At 25.9% G+C, this 18,736-nt stretch overlaps 1 protein-coding gene across 3 annotated transcripts in view; it reads right to left on the bottom strand.

Annotated features, from left to right (window-relative positions):
- LOC122510653 (histone-lysine N-methyltransferase trithorax-like) overlaps positions 1–18,736 on the bottom strand; it is a 109,219-nt gene that overhangs the window by 68,636 nt on the left and 21,847 nt on the right. Inside the window, exon 1 of one of the 3 annotated variants that reach the window (XM_043625430.1) lies at positions 1,737–3,787. In XM_043625430.1, coding sequence (XP_043481365.1) covers positions 1,737–2,016 — 280 coding nt within the window. In that variant the 5' untranslated portion in view covers positions 2,017–3,787. Of the gene's footprint in view, positions 1–1,736; positions 3,788–13,561; positions 13,634–18,736 lie in introns of those variants that run through there. The other 2 variants (XM_043625429.1, XM_043625431.1) reach the window with 2 other exon arrangements.

Raw genomic sequence — 18,736 nt, forward strand, 5'->3', positions numbered from 1 at the left:
TTAATTAAATATATATATTAGAAAATAAAAAATTCAAATAATTTTAAAAAAAAATTCAATTTAATTTTTTCAAAAAAATAAATTCTACAGAATTGTTAGTTAAAAGTATAAAAAATTCAGATTTTCAAAGATTTCAATTTGCAACCTGTTTGAAATTCAATTATTTCTAACAATTCATGCTATGATGCTTATAATATTGAATTATTATCTAAAATTTTAACTGAAATTCAATTTTAAATCAATTTTTATTAGAAAATTCTTCGAGAATTCAATTATTTAAATTCAAAAATAAATAATTTATTGAATAATTGAATGTTTCTTAAAATTAAATTTTATTCATAAAGATTTTTTTCAAATAATTTTTAAATAATTGAATTCTTTCGATGCGAAATTTAATAAAATCTTTAAGAATAAATTATATTTTTCAAAGAATTCAATTTAAATTTTATCAAAATTAATTGCAGTTCGTCAATGAGTTTTATTATTTATGAAAATAATTGAATCCCTAAATAAAATTTTATTACTTATGAGAAAATAATTGACTGTCTGTAAAAAATTTTTTTATTTATGAAAATAATTGAATTATTGCGAAGAAATTTATAAAAAAAAATCTGTAAATAATTGAATTCCTGTGAAATTTTAATATTTCTCAAATTAATTGAATCTTTGTAAAAAATTGTATTATTTATGAAAATAATTAAATTTTATTGCGAAGAAATTAATAAAAAATTTTTAAATAATTCAATTCTTTTGACGAATTTTAATGAAATTTTTAACAATAATTACATTTTTGAAGAATTTTATTAAAATTCTATTAAAAATAATTTAAATTCTGAGATGAATTTTATTATTTATAAAAATAATGAAATTCTTGAAAACAATTTTATTATTTATGAAAATAATATTCTTGATGAAAATTTTATTTAGTTATAAAAATAATTATATTTTTATCAAGAAATTTATAGAATATAGAATTGTGTTAAAATTTTTGTAATAATATCAAATATATGTATTAAAAGATTTAACATAGAAATTCCTAAACTGAAAAAAACTTGCGCCTAGAATATCTGCAAATTTTGATATACATTAGAGAAATTTTTAGTTTTTTTAAATTAAAGAAATTCGCTATTCTAGAGAAACCTGCCGCTTATTAACAGGTTTTTTTTCGTGTAACTATAGAAAATTTTTAAGCAATTTAATAGAAAACTGATAAGTTCTCTAAATTTGAATTAGTAAAATATGACTATAATTATCAGTATAGAATTCTACTCATCAGATCTCTATAAAGTTACCTTCGACGCTAAATTTGAATTTGTATCAGTAAAGTACAATTTAATTAGTAAAAATTCTACTACGATTCAAATTTAGAGAAAGAGTATAAATTATATATAAAAAAAGTCCAAAACTGTCACAGAAAAAACTCGATTCACACGTATAGTAATTATCAATAACGAATTAAATTACAATAAAATTTTGTGTTTCGAAATTCCATATGTTGAAAAAATTCAATATTTTAATTTTCCCCCTAAAACCAAATTCCCCTCAAAAGAAAACGAAACCAAACGTCGAACAACGTAAATAGGGATTAGAAGATGAAAAAAAATTCAAAACACAACATTTAGTCTCGCGAAATGACGAAAAATGGAAATAACGAATAATAATTATCATATCTCTCGACAGTGGGACTTTGGCCACGTCTGTCTCTCTCTTTCTCTCTCTCTCTCTCTCTCTCTCACCGAGCAGGTAATGCCGGATCCACTTCTTCTTCGGCGGTGGCGGCATCCAGCGTGCCGGCTCGTCTTTTCCATCATCGACATTGTTGTCGTCAATCATTTGTGAAACAACTCGCGACGACGTGATTGGCGTGGCGGAGTTGTTGGTATCGTTAACATCAATGACAATGCTGTTGGCGTTATTGCTCACACCGGTCCCATGAGCGTTGTTCACTGGCGACAGTTTAACCGGGTTCAACTCCATGCGAGGGTGGATGCCTTCCGCCATTAGGAGTACGCCCATCTTTCAAGGTCCACAAAAGTAACACAAGAGACTAGTACGTTTACACACACAAGCGCCACCCGCCCGGGCGCAAAACTTTTCCCCTCTCTCTCTCTTATCAACACCAACACCGCTATCACACTTCTAGTCAGCTGAAATACGATCGATGTGTCGTGTATTCCGATTGAATCACGTGTCTGCTAACAACCGCTCCAGAATGCTGCTGCTTCTTCTTCTTCTCGGGTTTGTCTTCGACCATCTATTTTTGGCAATGGGCCTTGATAGATTCGCGCGAATGATATCGTCTTTCCATTCGATGGTGACGGCGACGACGTCGAACCGGTTGCATGGTTTACGGACGCAAAACTTTTTTTTCCTCCTCCCCTTCTCGCTGGCGAAAAAAGAGTTTTTTGTTCTCGAATCAATCCTTTGTCGCTAATCCGGAATACTTTTCCGGAAATCCTCTTCTGCTTTTCCGACACAATCCTTTTTTGTTTGTTCGAAACAGTTCTGCTTCTTCTTCTCTAATTCGAATAGTTGCTATTCGAAGCACTTCTTATCCAAAAGCCTTTTTATTTGAAGTACTTTTTATTCGAAAGCCTTACTATTCAAAACACTTCTTAACTTAAAAGCCTTTTTATTTGAAGCACTTGTTATTCGAAACACTTCGTATCCGAAATGCTTCTCATTAGAAATCCTTGTTATTTGAAACACTTCTTATTCGAAAGCCTTACTTTCCCGAAATCCTTCCTATTTGAAGCACTTCCTATTCGAAGCACTTCTTATCCAAAAGCCTTTTTATTTGAAGCACTTCCTATTCGAAATGCTTCTCATTAGAAATCCTTGTTATTTCAAACACTTCTTATTCGAAAGCCTTACTTTCCCGAAATCCTTCCTATTTGAAGCACTTCCTATTCGAAGCACTTCTTATCCAAAAGCCTTTTTATTTGAAGCACTTCTTATTCGAAATGCTTCTCATCAGAAATCCTTGTTATTTTCAAACACTTCTTATTCGAAAGCCTTACTTTTCCGAAATCCTTTTTATTTGAAGCACTTCTTGTTCGAACCTTATTCAAAACACTTCTTGTTATTTAAAACACTTCTGATTCGAAATCATTATCTGAAGCACTAACTCAAAACACTTGGGGTACCCTATTCGGATGATCGAGAATCATTAATGACTTATCGCGATGATCTGACCTTGTGCAATCAATGAACAGGTACCTCGCACTTCACACTCTACTATCAGGTACCCATTCCCTCCGAAGGCACACACGCGCAGTGCGCCACATTTGTTCTATCTTCGTTTATCGAGCGACCTTTGGAGCCTATCAGTCGTTCACTCAAGTCGCTAAACGCAACTAAGAAAAACAAAACATCTGCCTCTTTTCTTATCGAGAGACACCGGCACTTCTTCTATCAACCGAATCCGAATAATAATCAACGTTCCCCGAAAGAAAAGCCGACTAGAGCTTAAATAAAACACGTGTTCCGGCAAAGCATCTTCAACTCTAGATTCTCTCCCGATTTTTAAATCTTTTTCGTTGTCGAAGTTAATCGAAGTTGTGCTCGAAGCAACTTGAAGCACATAGAAGATAAACTCAAAGGTAACTTGAAGCTACTTGAAGTAACTTGGAAACAATTCGAAGCAACTTCAAAAGACTTTAATAGACTCCAAAACACTTCGAGAGACTCCAAAAGACTCCAAGAGTTTCCAAAAGGCTCCAAGAATTTCCAAAAGACTCTAGGAGACCCCAAAAGTTTCGAAGAGTTTCTAAAAGACTCCGACAGTCCAAAAAAAAAAAAAAAATCACCAAGACAGTCTTTGAGGGAGACTATTATTTTTTTTAAAAATGTGAAACCAGAAGCGAATTCGTGACAGCGTGAGTCGCGAATGTCGACTGAAGTCTACTGTCTACTAGTGATTCTGGTGTGCCACCTCTTCCACAACCTGGGGATGACGCTCTTATCCCTACCTCGGCGCGAGAGTAACCCTTTCCCTCCTCGCGATTCGTCCCCCCTTTTTCTGAATTCTGCGCCATCGGACTTTTTCTCCCTACCCCCTCTCTCTCTCTGTTTCTATCTCTCTCCAGATAAACTTCATTGCCACCCTCACGTGACGCTAAACCACTTCCAGCTGTGCGCACACTGCCCGACACACACACACACACACACTAACCCTCTTCCATCCTCCTTCCTCCAATGAATACTTATATCGAAGACTTGTCATTCTCCTTCATCATATATCAACTATAGAACACATAATTAATTACTAAATTCGTCATTACGTAAAAGTTATGTTAAATTCCCCTCTTTTTCAATTTTAAAAAAACTAGAAAATCTTGAAACGGCAAAAAATAGAAAGAGAGAATTGATACTGAAGATAGCAACGTTTATTCGACGAAAATTATTTATTTCAATGTTAGAAGTCATTAGGAAAATTACAAAAGGAAGTCGGGAAACGCAGTAAATTTTTATTTTTCGTCACGGATTTTCCAAAAGTCATGGAATTTCAAGTATAAAAATCACTATTGAAAAATAAATTAAAATCACTGCTCTTCCCGCCTTAGATAAATAATTATCAAGAGAAAAAAATTGCTTAAGAGGCGGCGAGTTTTATTATTTGTGAAAATAATTGAATTTCTGCAATAATTTGTAACTTTTCTGAAATTCAATTTTTTTTCGTGTTTTTAAATAAAATTCTTCTATAAATATGCATTATTTTTAATAATTACAAAAATAATTGAATCCCTGTAAAAATTTCATTATTTATAAAAATAATTGAAATTCTGCAATAATTTGTAACTCTTCTAAAATTAAATCTTTTTTTATATTTTTAAAATTCTTCTATAAATGCATTATTTTTAATAATAATTTTTGAGAGAAATTCTTTAAGAATTTTAAATTCATTTGTTTATTATTCAATTGCAATAAAATATTTATTAGAAAATAAAAGTTACAATTAATTTTTAAAAAAAATCCGCAATTAAACTTTCTCAAAAAAATTAATTCCACAGAATTGTTAGTTAACAAATATGAAAAATTCAGATCTTAAAAGATTTTAATTTGAAACTTTAAATTTCGAGGAATTCGATTAAAATTATATTAAAAATAATTGAAATTCTGCAATGTGTTTTATATAAAATTTTAACTAAAATTCATTTTTAAATCAATTTTTATTAAAATTCTGCGAGAATTTAATTTGTTAAATACAAAATTAAACAATTTATTGAATAATTGCGTAAAGTTTTAATACATTTTTATTAAATAATTGAATTCTTTGGGAAAAATTTATAAAAATTGCAGATATTGAAAACCATTGAAACTAGGAAACTTTTTGAAAATAAAATTGAAATTTTGCGAAGAATTTTTTTTTAATTTTCGAAAATAATTCAATTTTGGAGCAGATTTTTATTATTTATAAAAATAATTGAAATTTGTAAATAGAATTTTAAAAATTTTTTAACATAATTGAATTTCTGTAAAGAATTTTATTACTTTTAAAAATAATTGAATTTTTTCAATCATTTGTAACTTCTCCAAAATTCAATTTTTTTTTGGTGTTTTTAAGTGAAATTCTTCTATAAATTCATTATTTTCAATAATTAATTAAATATATATTAAAAGATTTAATTAATTTCCGAAGAATTTGAATTATATAAATTTTTTTTTTTTAATCCAAGTTCTTTATAATTAAATTCATTGAAAATTGAAATGTCATAAAATTTCAAATTAAAAATTTCAAAACCTTTTGAAATTCATCTATTAATGAAAATTGCAACCTCAATAACTCTTAAAATTCAATTAATTTTGAAAAATTAAAGAAAAATTATTCATTAAATAATTTCTAAATAATAATTTTATGATATAGTTTTTTAAGAATGAAGTTACATAATTAAAAAGAAATTATTGTCAGAAATAGAAAAAATTGAAAGTTTTGTATTAGAATTCGTGGTAATTCCATAGTTTATGAGGGAGACAAAAAATACTTCAAAATTCAGAATTTTCTTACGAATTCTGAAAATATAATTTTTTCCCGTTCTCTTAATAAAAATCCCGGACTTTTCCCTGATTTCCCTGACGAATTCTATTTTCCCTGTCTTTTCCCTGAATTTCCTGACGTTCCTGACCTGTGACAACGCTGAAGTAGCAAAAGTAAAAATTTCCATTGAAATAAACGTTGGTAATTTTAGTTTTATAAAAGAGATAGAAAGAGAAAGAAAAAAAGAGAAAGAGAGATATAAAAAGGAGTGAGAGAGACGAATCTTTAATTAAAATGCATGTCGAAAGTTTATGAACGACAACCAGGAAAACTTGGGGAAGGAATATATATATATGTACTGTCTTTGGAATATTATGTGAGGAATTAATAGTTTGTTGGAGTGAATTAACGTCTTCTTGAAATGATGAATGAGAAATATGGATAATTTATGCAATTTATGTCATTTTATGTATATATGTGTGTCATAACTAATTTAATGTCTCCTGCTTAATATTTTATCAGGCGGGAATATTTAATTTCATATACACGATTCAAGTTTCTAAATATTGTATATAAAATATAAATATATAAAAACTTTAGAGTATAGTTTAAAACTGTGGTTAAACATTGTCAAGTTTTATCGTTTTGTAACTACGTCAAACAATTAAATTTTTACTCTAAACTTTCTGTATAATATAATTGTAACTACATACTATTGTGCGAAACTAAATATCGATTCTAACTATATAATGTCAAGTCTATATGAGTGAGTATCAATTATTTTTAAATACCGTTCTTTCATGTACTTGAAGTCTCCAACCGTTCAATGAACGAAAAAGCAATTTAATATAAATTATTTTTTAAATTTAGCGTGGACTTCATGAAGTTTGACAAAAGTATAGCATTTTTTTCACGGTTTTGCCCTGTTTTTTGGAAAAAGATGTAAACTGTGGGCTTTTCCGAAAAGTCAAACTATTTTTTTTTTTTTTTTATTCTCAAGGCTCGAACCAGTGAAAGTATTTAAAAATACACTTTTAAGGACCAAAAATGAAAATTACGAACCAATTACTGACAAAAATATAAACAGTCCGAGTCAAATAAGAGAACATTTTACTTAAAACTGCATATTAAATTTTTCATAACTATTAAAACATGAAGATATCGATAACTCCGAGCTATCGATTTCTTCATGTTTTATAATAATTAAAGATGACGGAGTAATAAAATAATAATAATAATAATAATTAAATTCATTGAAAATTGAAATTTCATAATCAATGATTGAATTTTCAAAAAAATTTTAATAAAATTCTTCGTTGACATTTAATTAATTTCAAAAATTTGTCAAAATTCAATTATTTTCAATGTCTACTGTTTCAATAAAATTTTACAAAAAAATTCAATTATTTAAAAAGAAATTTTAATAAAATTCGTATCAAGAATTCAATTATTTTCAAAAGTAATGTAATTCTTTACAAAAATTCAATTAAATTATTCAATGTTCAAAAGTTTAAAAAAATTATCGTCAAAATTTCATTTACCTTCATAAATAATAAAATTCTTCTCCGAAATTAAATTATTTTTAAAAAATTTAATGAAATTTTTGGAAAAATTTCTACTATTTTCAATAATTTTCCTCAATTCAATGATTTTTAATATCTATTATTTTAATAAAACTTTCCAAATGAATTCAATTTTTACGAAATTTCAATTATTCGTAAATTCTTCAATTAAATAAATATTCGAAAATAAAAACTTTAAATAATATAAAAAAAATTCAATAATCAATTACTATTTAAAATTTTAACTGAAATTCATTTTTAAATCAATTTTTATTAGAAAATTCTACTAGAATTCAATTATTGAAATACAAAAATAATGAATTTATTGAATAATTGAATGTTTCTTAAAATTTAATTCTCATAAAGAAATTAACAAATTTTTAAATAACTCAATTGTTTTCACGAATTTTAATAACATTTTTAGAATATAGTTACATTTTTCAAGGAATTCGATTAAAATTGTATTAAAAATAATTGAAATTCTCCGATGAGTTTTATTATTTGAGAAAATAATTGAATCCCTAAGAAGAATTTTATTATTTTTGAACAATATTTAATTTTTGCGAAGAATATTATTACTTATTAATAATTGAATTTCTGCAATAATTTGTAACTTTTCCAAAATTAAATTTTTTTTTGTGTTTTTAACTCAAATTCTTCTATAAAATTTATAGAAGAATTTAAGTTATTTATTATTTTTAATAATTACGAACATAATTGAATCCCTGTAAAAATTTTATCATTTATGAAAATAATTGTTTTTTTAACCAAAATTTTTCTATAAATGCATTATTTTTAAAAATAATTTTAGAGAAAGTTCTTTAAGAATTTTCAAATTCAGTTGTTTATAACTCAATTTTACAAAATTTCAATTATTCGTAAATTCTTCAATATTAAATATATTTTGGAAAATAAAAATTTCAAATAATTTCAAAAAAAAATTCGCAATTCAACTTTCGCAAAAAAAATTAATTCCACAGAATTGTTAGTTAAAAATATGAAAAATTCAGATCTTCAAAAATTTTAATTGGAAACCTTTTCAAAATTCAATTAATTCTAAAAATTAACGCTATAATGCTTATAATATTTAATTATTATATCTAAAATTTTAACTAAAATTGATTTTTAAATCAAATTTTCTTAGAAAATTCTACAAGAATTATATTTAAAAAAAAACATTAATAAATATTTTATTAAATAACTGAATGTTTCTTAAAATTGAATACCCATAAAGAATTATTTTATTAATAAATTTTTAAATAATTGAATTCTTTTGACGAATTTTAATAAATTTTTTAAGAATAATTACATTTTTCGAGGAATTCGATTAAAAATGTATTAAAAATAATTGAAATTCTGCAATGTGTTTTATTATTTATGAAAATAATTGAATTTCTGTAAAAATGTATGAATAATTGAAAGATTGCGAAGAAATTTATAAAAAAAATTTTAAATAATTAAATTCCCAAGAAGAAATTTATTACTTTTAAAAATAATTGAATTCTTGCGATGAATATTGTTATTTATGAAAATAATTGAATTTTGCAAAGAATTTTATTAAAATGCCTCAAAAATAATTGAATTTTCGGGAAACAATATAATTGAAAATAATTGAAATTTTGACAAGAATTTTATATTAAAATTTTTGAAAATAATTAAATTTTTTGAGAAGAATTTTATTATTGATAAAGATAATTAAAATTTCGACGAGAATTTAAAAAAAAAATTTTTGGACAGAATTGAATTTATGCGAAGAATTTTATTACTTTTGAAAATAATTGAAAAAATAATTTCTGCAAATATTTGTTATTTTTTTTTTAAATTCTCCAAATTATATCGTACAATTTACGAACTTTTCATCCTTTTTCAATCAAATTATGGACTTTACGGACTTCTATTAAAAAAAAACTTACTTTTACGGACTTGAAGCAAATTTACGGACCTAGTTCGAGCCCTGTATTCTGTATCACTAAATAAACAATATTTACTAATTCATTACTTTTAGATTTAACGTTGTCTTCTTTAAGCTTTTTGGCTTTGAAGTTTAACCAAAATAATCCAAATCACTGATAAAGAAAACCATTAATTTTTCACCCATTTTTTCTCTAATTAAACCGCAGTTTCATAAAATGACAGAAAAAAAGTCCACTTAAAAAACAATAAAAGTTTCACCATAATTAAAATTAAGAGAGCAGAAAATGTGTAATAAAATTACAACGTTCGCAATAAAATATGCACTAATAAAATATGGCAAATTTTATGCGAATAAACTACATTAAATTTTGAAATCGCGGACAATCAAAATAATTTTCTCGAAAACGGAATTGAATATATATTTTGAAGAAAACTCCCTACTATAAACATAACTTCGAAGCAATAAAATAATGATTTTATGCAACTTTTGAAGAGATCGTCAAATCTAATTAACTTTCAAAACAAGTTGAATTTACTTTGAATGTAGCTATACATCTATAGATATATATTCTCTCAAAGCTGTGTTTCTTTAATGATGATGAATATTTTCCCATCGAGGAGGAGGAGGAGGTCTTGAAAGAAAGTAAATGAAGTTTGACGTAAGTCGAACATATCCAATAAAAGAAAAACACAAATGTTTCTTCGATGTTAATCTCTTCATGAACCGAAACTAGAGCACACTCTCTACTCGTTTCTTCGGAGCGAGAGAAGAAAGTCAACCGAGTATAAAACGTGTATATATATATATATGACGCACCTCTACTCTACCATCATCGTTGTCGTCGTCCATTGTCCCAAGATTATTTTTTGCCGCCCATGTTTTTTCACACTAAAAACCCCGTTTTTTCCATGCATGGCTACAATTGACGTTTACGATACACAGGATGCGTGTGGGTATATGCACATTGTAGCAATAGCGTAGTTTAGAAAGAGAGACAGAGAGAGAGAGAGAGAGAGAGAGATTGAAGAAGGCCGCTCGTTTATAATTATCATGTGTGGATGCCGCGTAAAAATAACGCCACCAAAGTCCACCGTCGTCACTCGCCTGGTTCTAGTTGGTTGTCTATTACGTAAGAAGGTCGATAGTCGAAAATAAACGGCTTATTTGCTCAAAGTGTAGTAGCAGTGAAGAAAAAAAATTCAGACAATGTTTTCCTTTCAGTCATCTTGTTCGACACATTTTTTTTCCTCCTTTCTTCCTTCTTATTCTCTACTCAACACTCCAGGAAAATTAAAGAGAGAAAAAACACTTCTATCAACAGAACAATAACTCACTTTCCGAATTTCATGCCTCAGTTATTTTTCGAAGGATATCAAAAAAGGCAAAAGACTTATTGTTAGCAACGAGTTAGCAATATTGTTGCAATGCAACAAAAGATATCATATAAAACTATCAAAATTGTTGGCAATGCAACAAATGATATCAAATTGAGACAAAAAACCAATCAAAATTGTTGCCATGCATGGCAACAATTTTGATTGGTTTTTTGTCTCAATTTGATATCCTTAAGAAAAAAGTATGTGTAATGATGAAATTGATTCATGGAAGAAACTCGGAAAATGTTCTCTCTTGAACCTCAATAGTCTCTATGTACGCATGACTCATTATTGTGATTGTGAAAGGTACATGTGCACGTCACGGTTTCACACTTATGTACATGATTCAACGAGTTGTGTTTCTTATTGTGTAGAAAAAAACAGTAATAAATAAATATTAAACTCGCTAGACGGTGTGCGTTTCATTAACAGTCTGGAACTCTGTATTCATTCATGTCGCCTCAAGTTTCTCCCGTTTATTAACAAATATTACACTTTATTTTATGTTTCAATTCAAGTATAACGGTGCGGAATTTCCTCTAATGCAAGTAATTGAATAAAAATTATAGGTTTAGGTACAAAAAGAGGTACAAAATAAATCTCCAAGACTCTAAAAGTATAAAAATGTTATGATTTATAAATCAAAGATACATGTTTTAATTTTAAAATCATAATTGAAATCAAATTTTTCCTTAAAAATAGATTTTTCAATAAATTTAAACATAACCCTCGGAGAACACTCATAGTGTCATTCTGACCCCACGTTTCATGTTTGACACAAAATGATAAATATAAGGTTCCAGGCTTTTTCCATGATTTCCAGGTCAATACTTATGAAATTCCAGTCAAAAATTAAAAAAAATTTCTGGGCTAATAACAAAGCTTTAGCTCTAAAATTTTTTCTAAATTTCCAAATACGAACAACTTAATATGAATTAAAAACCACTGGTCCTAAACTATTACTAGAAAAATTCCAATTAATATCTGGGTCATCAAAACTAATTTAATTCACAAAAAGTAACCACAGCCGATAATCAGCAGAAGATGAAAAATTATTTTTTAACGAACTCTATGTTCTGTTTACTAACAATTTTTAGTCATAAAATTTTTTACTGGTCCCAAACTATTGCTAGAAGAATTCCAATTAATATCTGGGTCATCAAAATTAATTTAATTCACAATTCATAAAAAGTAACCACAGCCGAAAATCAGCAGAAGATGAATAATTATTATTGAGCGAACTTTAGCTTCGGCTTATACTAACAATTTCTAGTCATAAAATTTTTTATTGGTCCCAAACTATGGCTTAAACAATTCCAATTAATATCTGGGTCATAAAAATTAATTTAATTCACAATTCATAAAAAGTAACCACAGCCGATAATCAGCAGAAGATGAAAAATTATTTTTGAGAGAACTTTATCTTCTGTTTACTAACAATTTTCAGTCATCAAATTTTTTACTGGTCCTAACTTATCACTAGAACAATTCCAATTAATATCTGGCTCATAAAAATTTTAATTAATTAATTTTATTGAAATTGCTTCAAATATTCAATTATTACATATCTAAAATTTTATGTAAAATACGAAGTTAAAGTCCACAACGTTTAACAACGAAAAAAATTTATTTAATAATTTCAAGTGTTATTTTTAATTTAATATTTAATTGTAAAATAATTATTATCAAAATATAAACATCAATCTTTTCTTTCTAAATAATTTTTGTGTCAATATTGCTGCGCATTTTTAAATTAATTTACTAAGTAGACAATTTTTTTTCGTTGATCACCGTTGTGGACTTCAACTTGGTTGTAAAATTCATTTTTAAATCAATTTCTATATTAGAAAATTCTATGAGAATTCAATTATTTAAATATAAAATGAAATAATTTATTAAATAATTAAATGTCACTAAGAATTGAATTCCTATATAAAGAATTTTATCAACAAAGTTTAAAATAATAATTGAATTCTTTCAACGAATTTTAATAAAATTTTTAAGAATAATTACATTTTTGAATAAATTTATATAAAATTGTCTTATAAAAGTATTTTAAATTCTGCGACAACTTTTATTATTTATAAAAAATAGTAAACTGATTTATTTAAAGAAAAATAATGTAGAAAGAAAATTTTCTTTTAATAGTAAACTGATTTTTTAATAAAAAAAAATAATAGAATTCTTGGAAAGAATTTTATTATTTATGAAAATAATTGAATGCTTGTAGAAAATTTTACTAGCTTTGAGAACCATAGAATTTTTGCCAAAAAATTTACAAAAAATTAAATTCATGTGAAATTTTTATTATTTATATGCGAAAATAATTAAAATGTTTGCGTAAAATTTTAATAAAAGTTTTTAACATGATTGAATTCTTTTGGAAACTTTTATTTAAAAAAGTAGATATTATCGAAAATTAGTGAATTGAAGAAAATTTTTGAAAATAATTGAAATGTTACCAAAAATTTTGTTAAAATTTTTGAAAATAATTAAATTTTTGGGGGAGAATTTTTTTATTTATAAAGATAATTGGAATTCTGATGAGAACTTAAAAATATTTTTTAATAAAATTATGTTCAATTTCAAAAATCCAATCAGATTGGATCTAAAGGATCTAAATCTAAAAGATCGAAAATTTTAATAGGTCCAAAAGTATAAAAAAAACAATAATAAAAAAAAAGTATTAAAAAAAATAATGTGACAATGGAAAAATGTTTCAAAAACTCACCATCAATGATGAGCATTTTTTCTTCACAAAATAGATCATCTGCATCTGTACGATCCCTTTTTAATTTGACACCTGCAAAAAAAAAAAAATTACATATTATTAATAATTTTCAAAATAAAAAGAAAAAAAACAATTACGAAACTTTTAGAGATTTATCAACAAGTGCTTCCATCTGTCGGTGATAAATTGAAAATGTGTTTATAGAACATCGTCACGTATATCTGCAGCAAGAGAGAGTGACGTCAGAAACCACGTGCATATTGGAGAATTCTATTCATGAGTATATATACACATAATAACAATTAATTTACATTAGTGAGAGCTGTTTTTGTCGATATCTTTTTTATATATTTCAAAATAGTTTCATACAGCATGAATCACAGTTCCTTTTTCATATAATTTTAATAAAAAAAAAAAGGTTTTTTGAGGGTTTTGTAAGCTTTTTGTTTTTTAAGGTTTTGGCCCCCCGGGTTTTGTACAAATTTTCATAATTATCAAAAAAGGATCATAATTTTTAAATGAAGTAAAAATATTTTTCCAACTTTACAACAAATTTTTACAATTTTCTTCACGAGCAATTTTTAAAGACTGCGTGTGTAAAAATTGACTCGCTTACTTGGTAAAACTCTCTAACGAATTTGAAATACTTTTTTTTTTCCTAACGACAAAACTTGAAGACTAATTTAGGAAGAAAGAAAAAAAAAGGAATACTTCAAGACAATGCCTTTATATACAGATAAGAAACAAGTTTATCATCTCTCTACATTGTATAGTAGCACGAGGTGTGCTAGATTTTTTTCCTTTACGACAAAAGTTTCCAGTCGTGAAAATAAAGAATATGACATGTACAAATTTATGAAGCTGAATTTTACGCTTGAGGAGAGTGGAAGAAAAAAAATTAAGTTTATTAGTCTTGTTCAACTTCGATTGCGCCGGAATTCCACTAATTAGTGAAAATATAACTTTAGTTTTTTCAATATTGGCAACTTTTCGAACGATTTGGTTAAATATTGGACCTATTTCTTTTGAAATAATATTGAACCAAGATGTTGGCGAAAATCAATTTCGAATTTAAATATTAGAGGAATATTTTTTATTGTAAAACGTGAAGATATCGATCACTACCGAGTCTTCGACTCGGAGCAATTGATATCTTCATGTTTTATAATAATTAAAGAAATTAAATTATTAATTATTAATTAATATAACTATATTAATCTTCGTATTCTTTCATTCATTCTGTCCTGTTCTCCGCAGTTTGAACTTAGTTTCTGTGTATACTTTTGTTTTTCTTTTCTTTAAAAAATATTGTTTGACAAATCGAAAATATGCCGGTATTTTTTCACGATTTATAATAATAAAATAACACTACAAATTAGAAAATTTTAAAAAAATTATGATTAACAAATAAAAAATATACACATTTTGTTTGTTATATGCTTTTTCCTATAACAAATTTCGTTTGACTGATCTAAAGTATTATGCAAATTATTTTCCTTTTTTATTTATAAAAAATACTAGAAAATTGTTAATTGTTCAAAAATTTTTACTAAAAAGTAGGAAATATACCCATTTTATGCATAATTTTTATTTCTCAATAACAATATTGTCTACAACCTCATTTTTTTTCTTTTGGGACGAAAAACATTAGATATTCCCGTTTCTTAATATTTTTGTAGAAAATTCTCAATTTTCATAAGGAAATAATTTGCATCAATTCTACTTCTTAATTTCAATTGTTTTAATAAAATTCAAAGTATTTTTTTGAAATAAAGGAAAAAAATGTTTATAAATTATATTTGTCAATTAGAAAATTTAATTGAAAATGAAACTGAAAATTTTTCAATTTTTAGAAAAGAAATTCTGTTATGTTAAATTTATTTACGAATATCTTTAATTGTAAAATTATTCGAAAACAATAATTTCTTTTTTTTAATATTTTAAATATTTAATTATTATTATTTTTACATAATTATTTTATATAAGAATATTGTTACCGTAACTTCTTTCTACGAGAATTCAATTATTTAAATATAAAAGTAAATTATTTATTGAATAATTGAATGTTTTTTAAAATTCAATTCTTATGAAGAATTTTATTAACAAATTTTTAAGAATAATTGCATTTTTCGAGGAATTCAATTAAAATTGTATCAAAATTAATTGAAATTCTGCGATAACTTTTTGTATTTATAAAAATAATTGAATTCCAAAAAAGAATTGTATTATTTTTTATAATAATTGAATTTCTGTAACAAATTTTATTATTTATGAAAATAATTGAATTATTGCGAAGAAATTTGTAAAAAAAATTTATAAATAATTGAATTCCTAAAAAGAATTTTATTATTAAAAAAAATTCAATCCCTGTAAAAAATATTATTATTTATGAAAATAATTGAATTACTGCGAAAAAGTTTATGAAAAATTTGTAAATAATATTGAATTCCTGTGAAATTTTCATTATTTATGAAAATAATTAATAAATAATTAATGTTTGGGTAGAATATTATCCAAATTTTTTTTCAAATAATTGAATTCTTTTGAAAAAGTTTTTAAAATAATTGGAATTTTGACAAGAATTTTATTGAAATTGGTTCAAATATTCAATTTTCTAAAATTTTAACAAAAACTCAATTTTAAATCAATTTTTAATTAGAAAACTCTACGAAAATTCAATTCTTTAAATAATTGAATTCTTTTGACGCATTTTAATAAAAATTTTTAGAATATTTACATTTTTCAAGGAATTTGATTAAAATTGTTTTAAAAATAATTGAATTGTTAAGAAGAAACTTATAAAAAATCTGTAAATATTTCAATTCCTGTGACGATTATTATTATTTATGAAAATAATGAAATGTTTGCGTACAATTTTATTAAAATTGTTTTTAAATAATTGAATTTTTTTTGGTGATTTTATTAAAATACCTAGTAGATATTGAAAAATCATTTAAATGAGGAAAATTGTTCAAAATATTTGAATTTTGAAGAAGAATTTTATTATTTATAAAAATAATTGGGATTTTGACGAGATTTTTTTTCAATTTTGAACTTAATTAAATTTTCCGATAAGAATTTTATTATACTTTTGAAAGTAATTGAATTTCTGCAATCATTTGTAATTTGAATTCATTTATTTAAATGCAAAAAATAAATAATTTATAAAATACTTAAATCTTTCAGAAAATTGAATTCTCGTAAAAAACGTTGTCAACAAATTTTTTAATAATTGAATTCTATCGACGAATTTTAATAAAAAATTTTAAAATAATTGAAATTATGACAAGAATTTTATAAACATTTTTTAAAATAATTGAATTTTGGAGAAAAAATTTATTATTCATAAAGATAATTGAAATTTTAAAGAGAAATTTTTTTTTAAATCTTTGAACATAATTGAATTTCTGCGAATATTTTTATAAATTTTGTAAATAATTGAATTTCTGCAATCATTTGTAAATTCTTTAAAATCCAATTTTTTTAATTTTCAATTTATTAATTTTATGATAGTTGTTGATGATTTAAGTATCATTAAAAAGAAAACTTCGTTAGAAATTGTAAAAATTGAATGTTTTCTTTTAGAATTCGTGGTAATTTTAATTTTTTTTTTTAATTCCTGACTTTTCCCTGACTTTCCTGGTGTCAGAATATACGATATTTTAGTTATAATAATATTAAAACTATATTCCAATTCATATTTTATTTTTATGAAAATAAATTTGAATTAAAAATTTTTGCGTTCAATTTTTAAAATTGCTAATTCTATTTTTAAAAAAGTGAGTAAAAAGTTAGCCGCGAGCGTAAGTGCTCAAATTGTTGCTAGTTAAATAAATTAATAAAATTAAATTTAATTAGGTAAATAAAAATCAAATATTATTTCAATTCAATTATTTTCAAGAATTTTTAACTAAAATTCTTCTTGAAATCAATTACATTATAGTTTTGATAGTTTTTAAAAAAGTTCTTTGAGTATTTCCAAATCCATTCAATATTTTCAAATAATAAGCTAAATCTTAATTGCAATAGACAGTCAAGTCCATTATCGAAACACTGTCAACTTCAATTAATAATCATTCCAAGCAATGACAATTTCAATCAATGATAATTCTAAATAATTTTACCCCAACTAGTAATAGTTATTCGACTGTATGGTAATTTCGATCGATAGCAGTTACAAATAATGGCACTTTTAGTTGATGACAAATTACAATGTACCCCCAGCAGCAGCAGCAGCAACACCCAAAAGTGGTAGCCGCAATTAATGAAACGATTTACTATACATATGCATACAAGTATAAATTGTAAATGCCCGCAAACAGTACAACAAATGAAAGCAACAAAAATGAACCCTTTTTTTAATGTCAGTTGCCATGCAGAAAAAGGGAATAACGACTCTTGCTGATAGACGTGTATATACATCTATATAAGAACGGTTAGTGAATCCACAGGTCGATAAGGTTTGAAAAATAATTAAAAGAAGCGCAACCCATCCACGTGCTAATATCGTGTAGCATAAATGAGTGGGGGGTGAGAGAGAGAGAGGGTGACAGAGAATTGAACAAGGAGGGGCATTCCCGGCCAGGTCCTCCAGGTCATGAAAGCTGGCAACGTTGGAAATTGATCAGGACGCCACGCGGCCGAGCATATCTGGTGGGGGGAACTACCCGGGGACAATGCGCTTGCGCTCTTTAACCGACTGATTTGCCCGCGTGTTCACGTATGTTTCCTCTCTTTGCCCCCTCCACTCACAGTTTACAGCACTCATGCCACTTTTCCTTTTCCTATATAATCAAAGCTCGAATCCAGTATAAGAGAGGAACGTGCGCCAAATATGACCGATTGCTCAGAGAAAAATTTTTTTTTATTCTGAATCAAAATTAAAATTTTTTCCCATCATTACAAATTTAGTCGAAATCTACTCCAAGGGAGTCCCTTCGTTTTTACGTAATAAGAAATTTAGACTGTGAAAAGTTCCCCCTTTTCAATGAGTCCTTGGGTTGATTACGGTCAGATATGACGTGAGAGAGTCTTTTCAAGTGTACATATATATATATATTGTACACAGACGAAAGAGGCAAAGACACACTGTCAGCCAAGAAAACGATCGTTCTCTTGCAACGTTGCCATGCCAAATGTGAGAAAAAAATTTTACACTCACACATACACAAGCAC

Source organism: Leptopilina heterotoma, unplaced genomic scaffold (genome assembly GCF_015476425.1).
Source record: "Leptopilina heterotoma isolate Lh14 unplaced genomic scaffold, ASM1547642v1 Lhet_73, whole genome shotgun sequence".
NCBI lineage: Eukaryota > Metazoa > Arthropoda > Insecta > Hymenoptera > Figitidae > Leptopilina > Leptopilina heterotoma.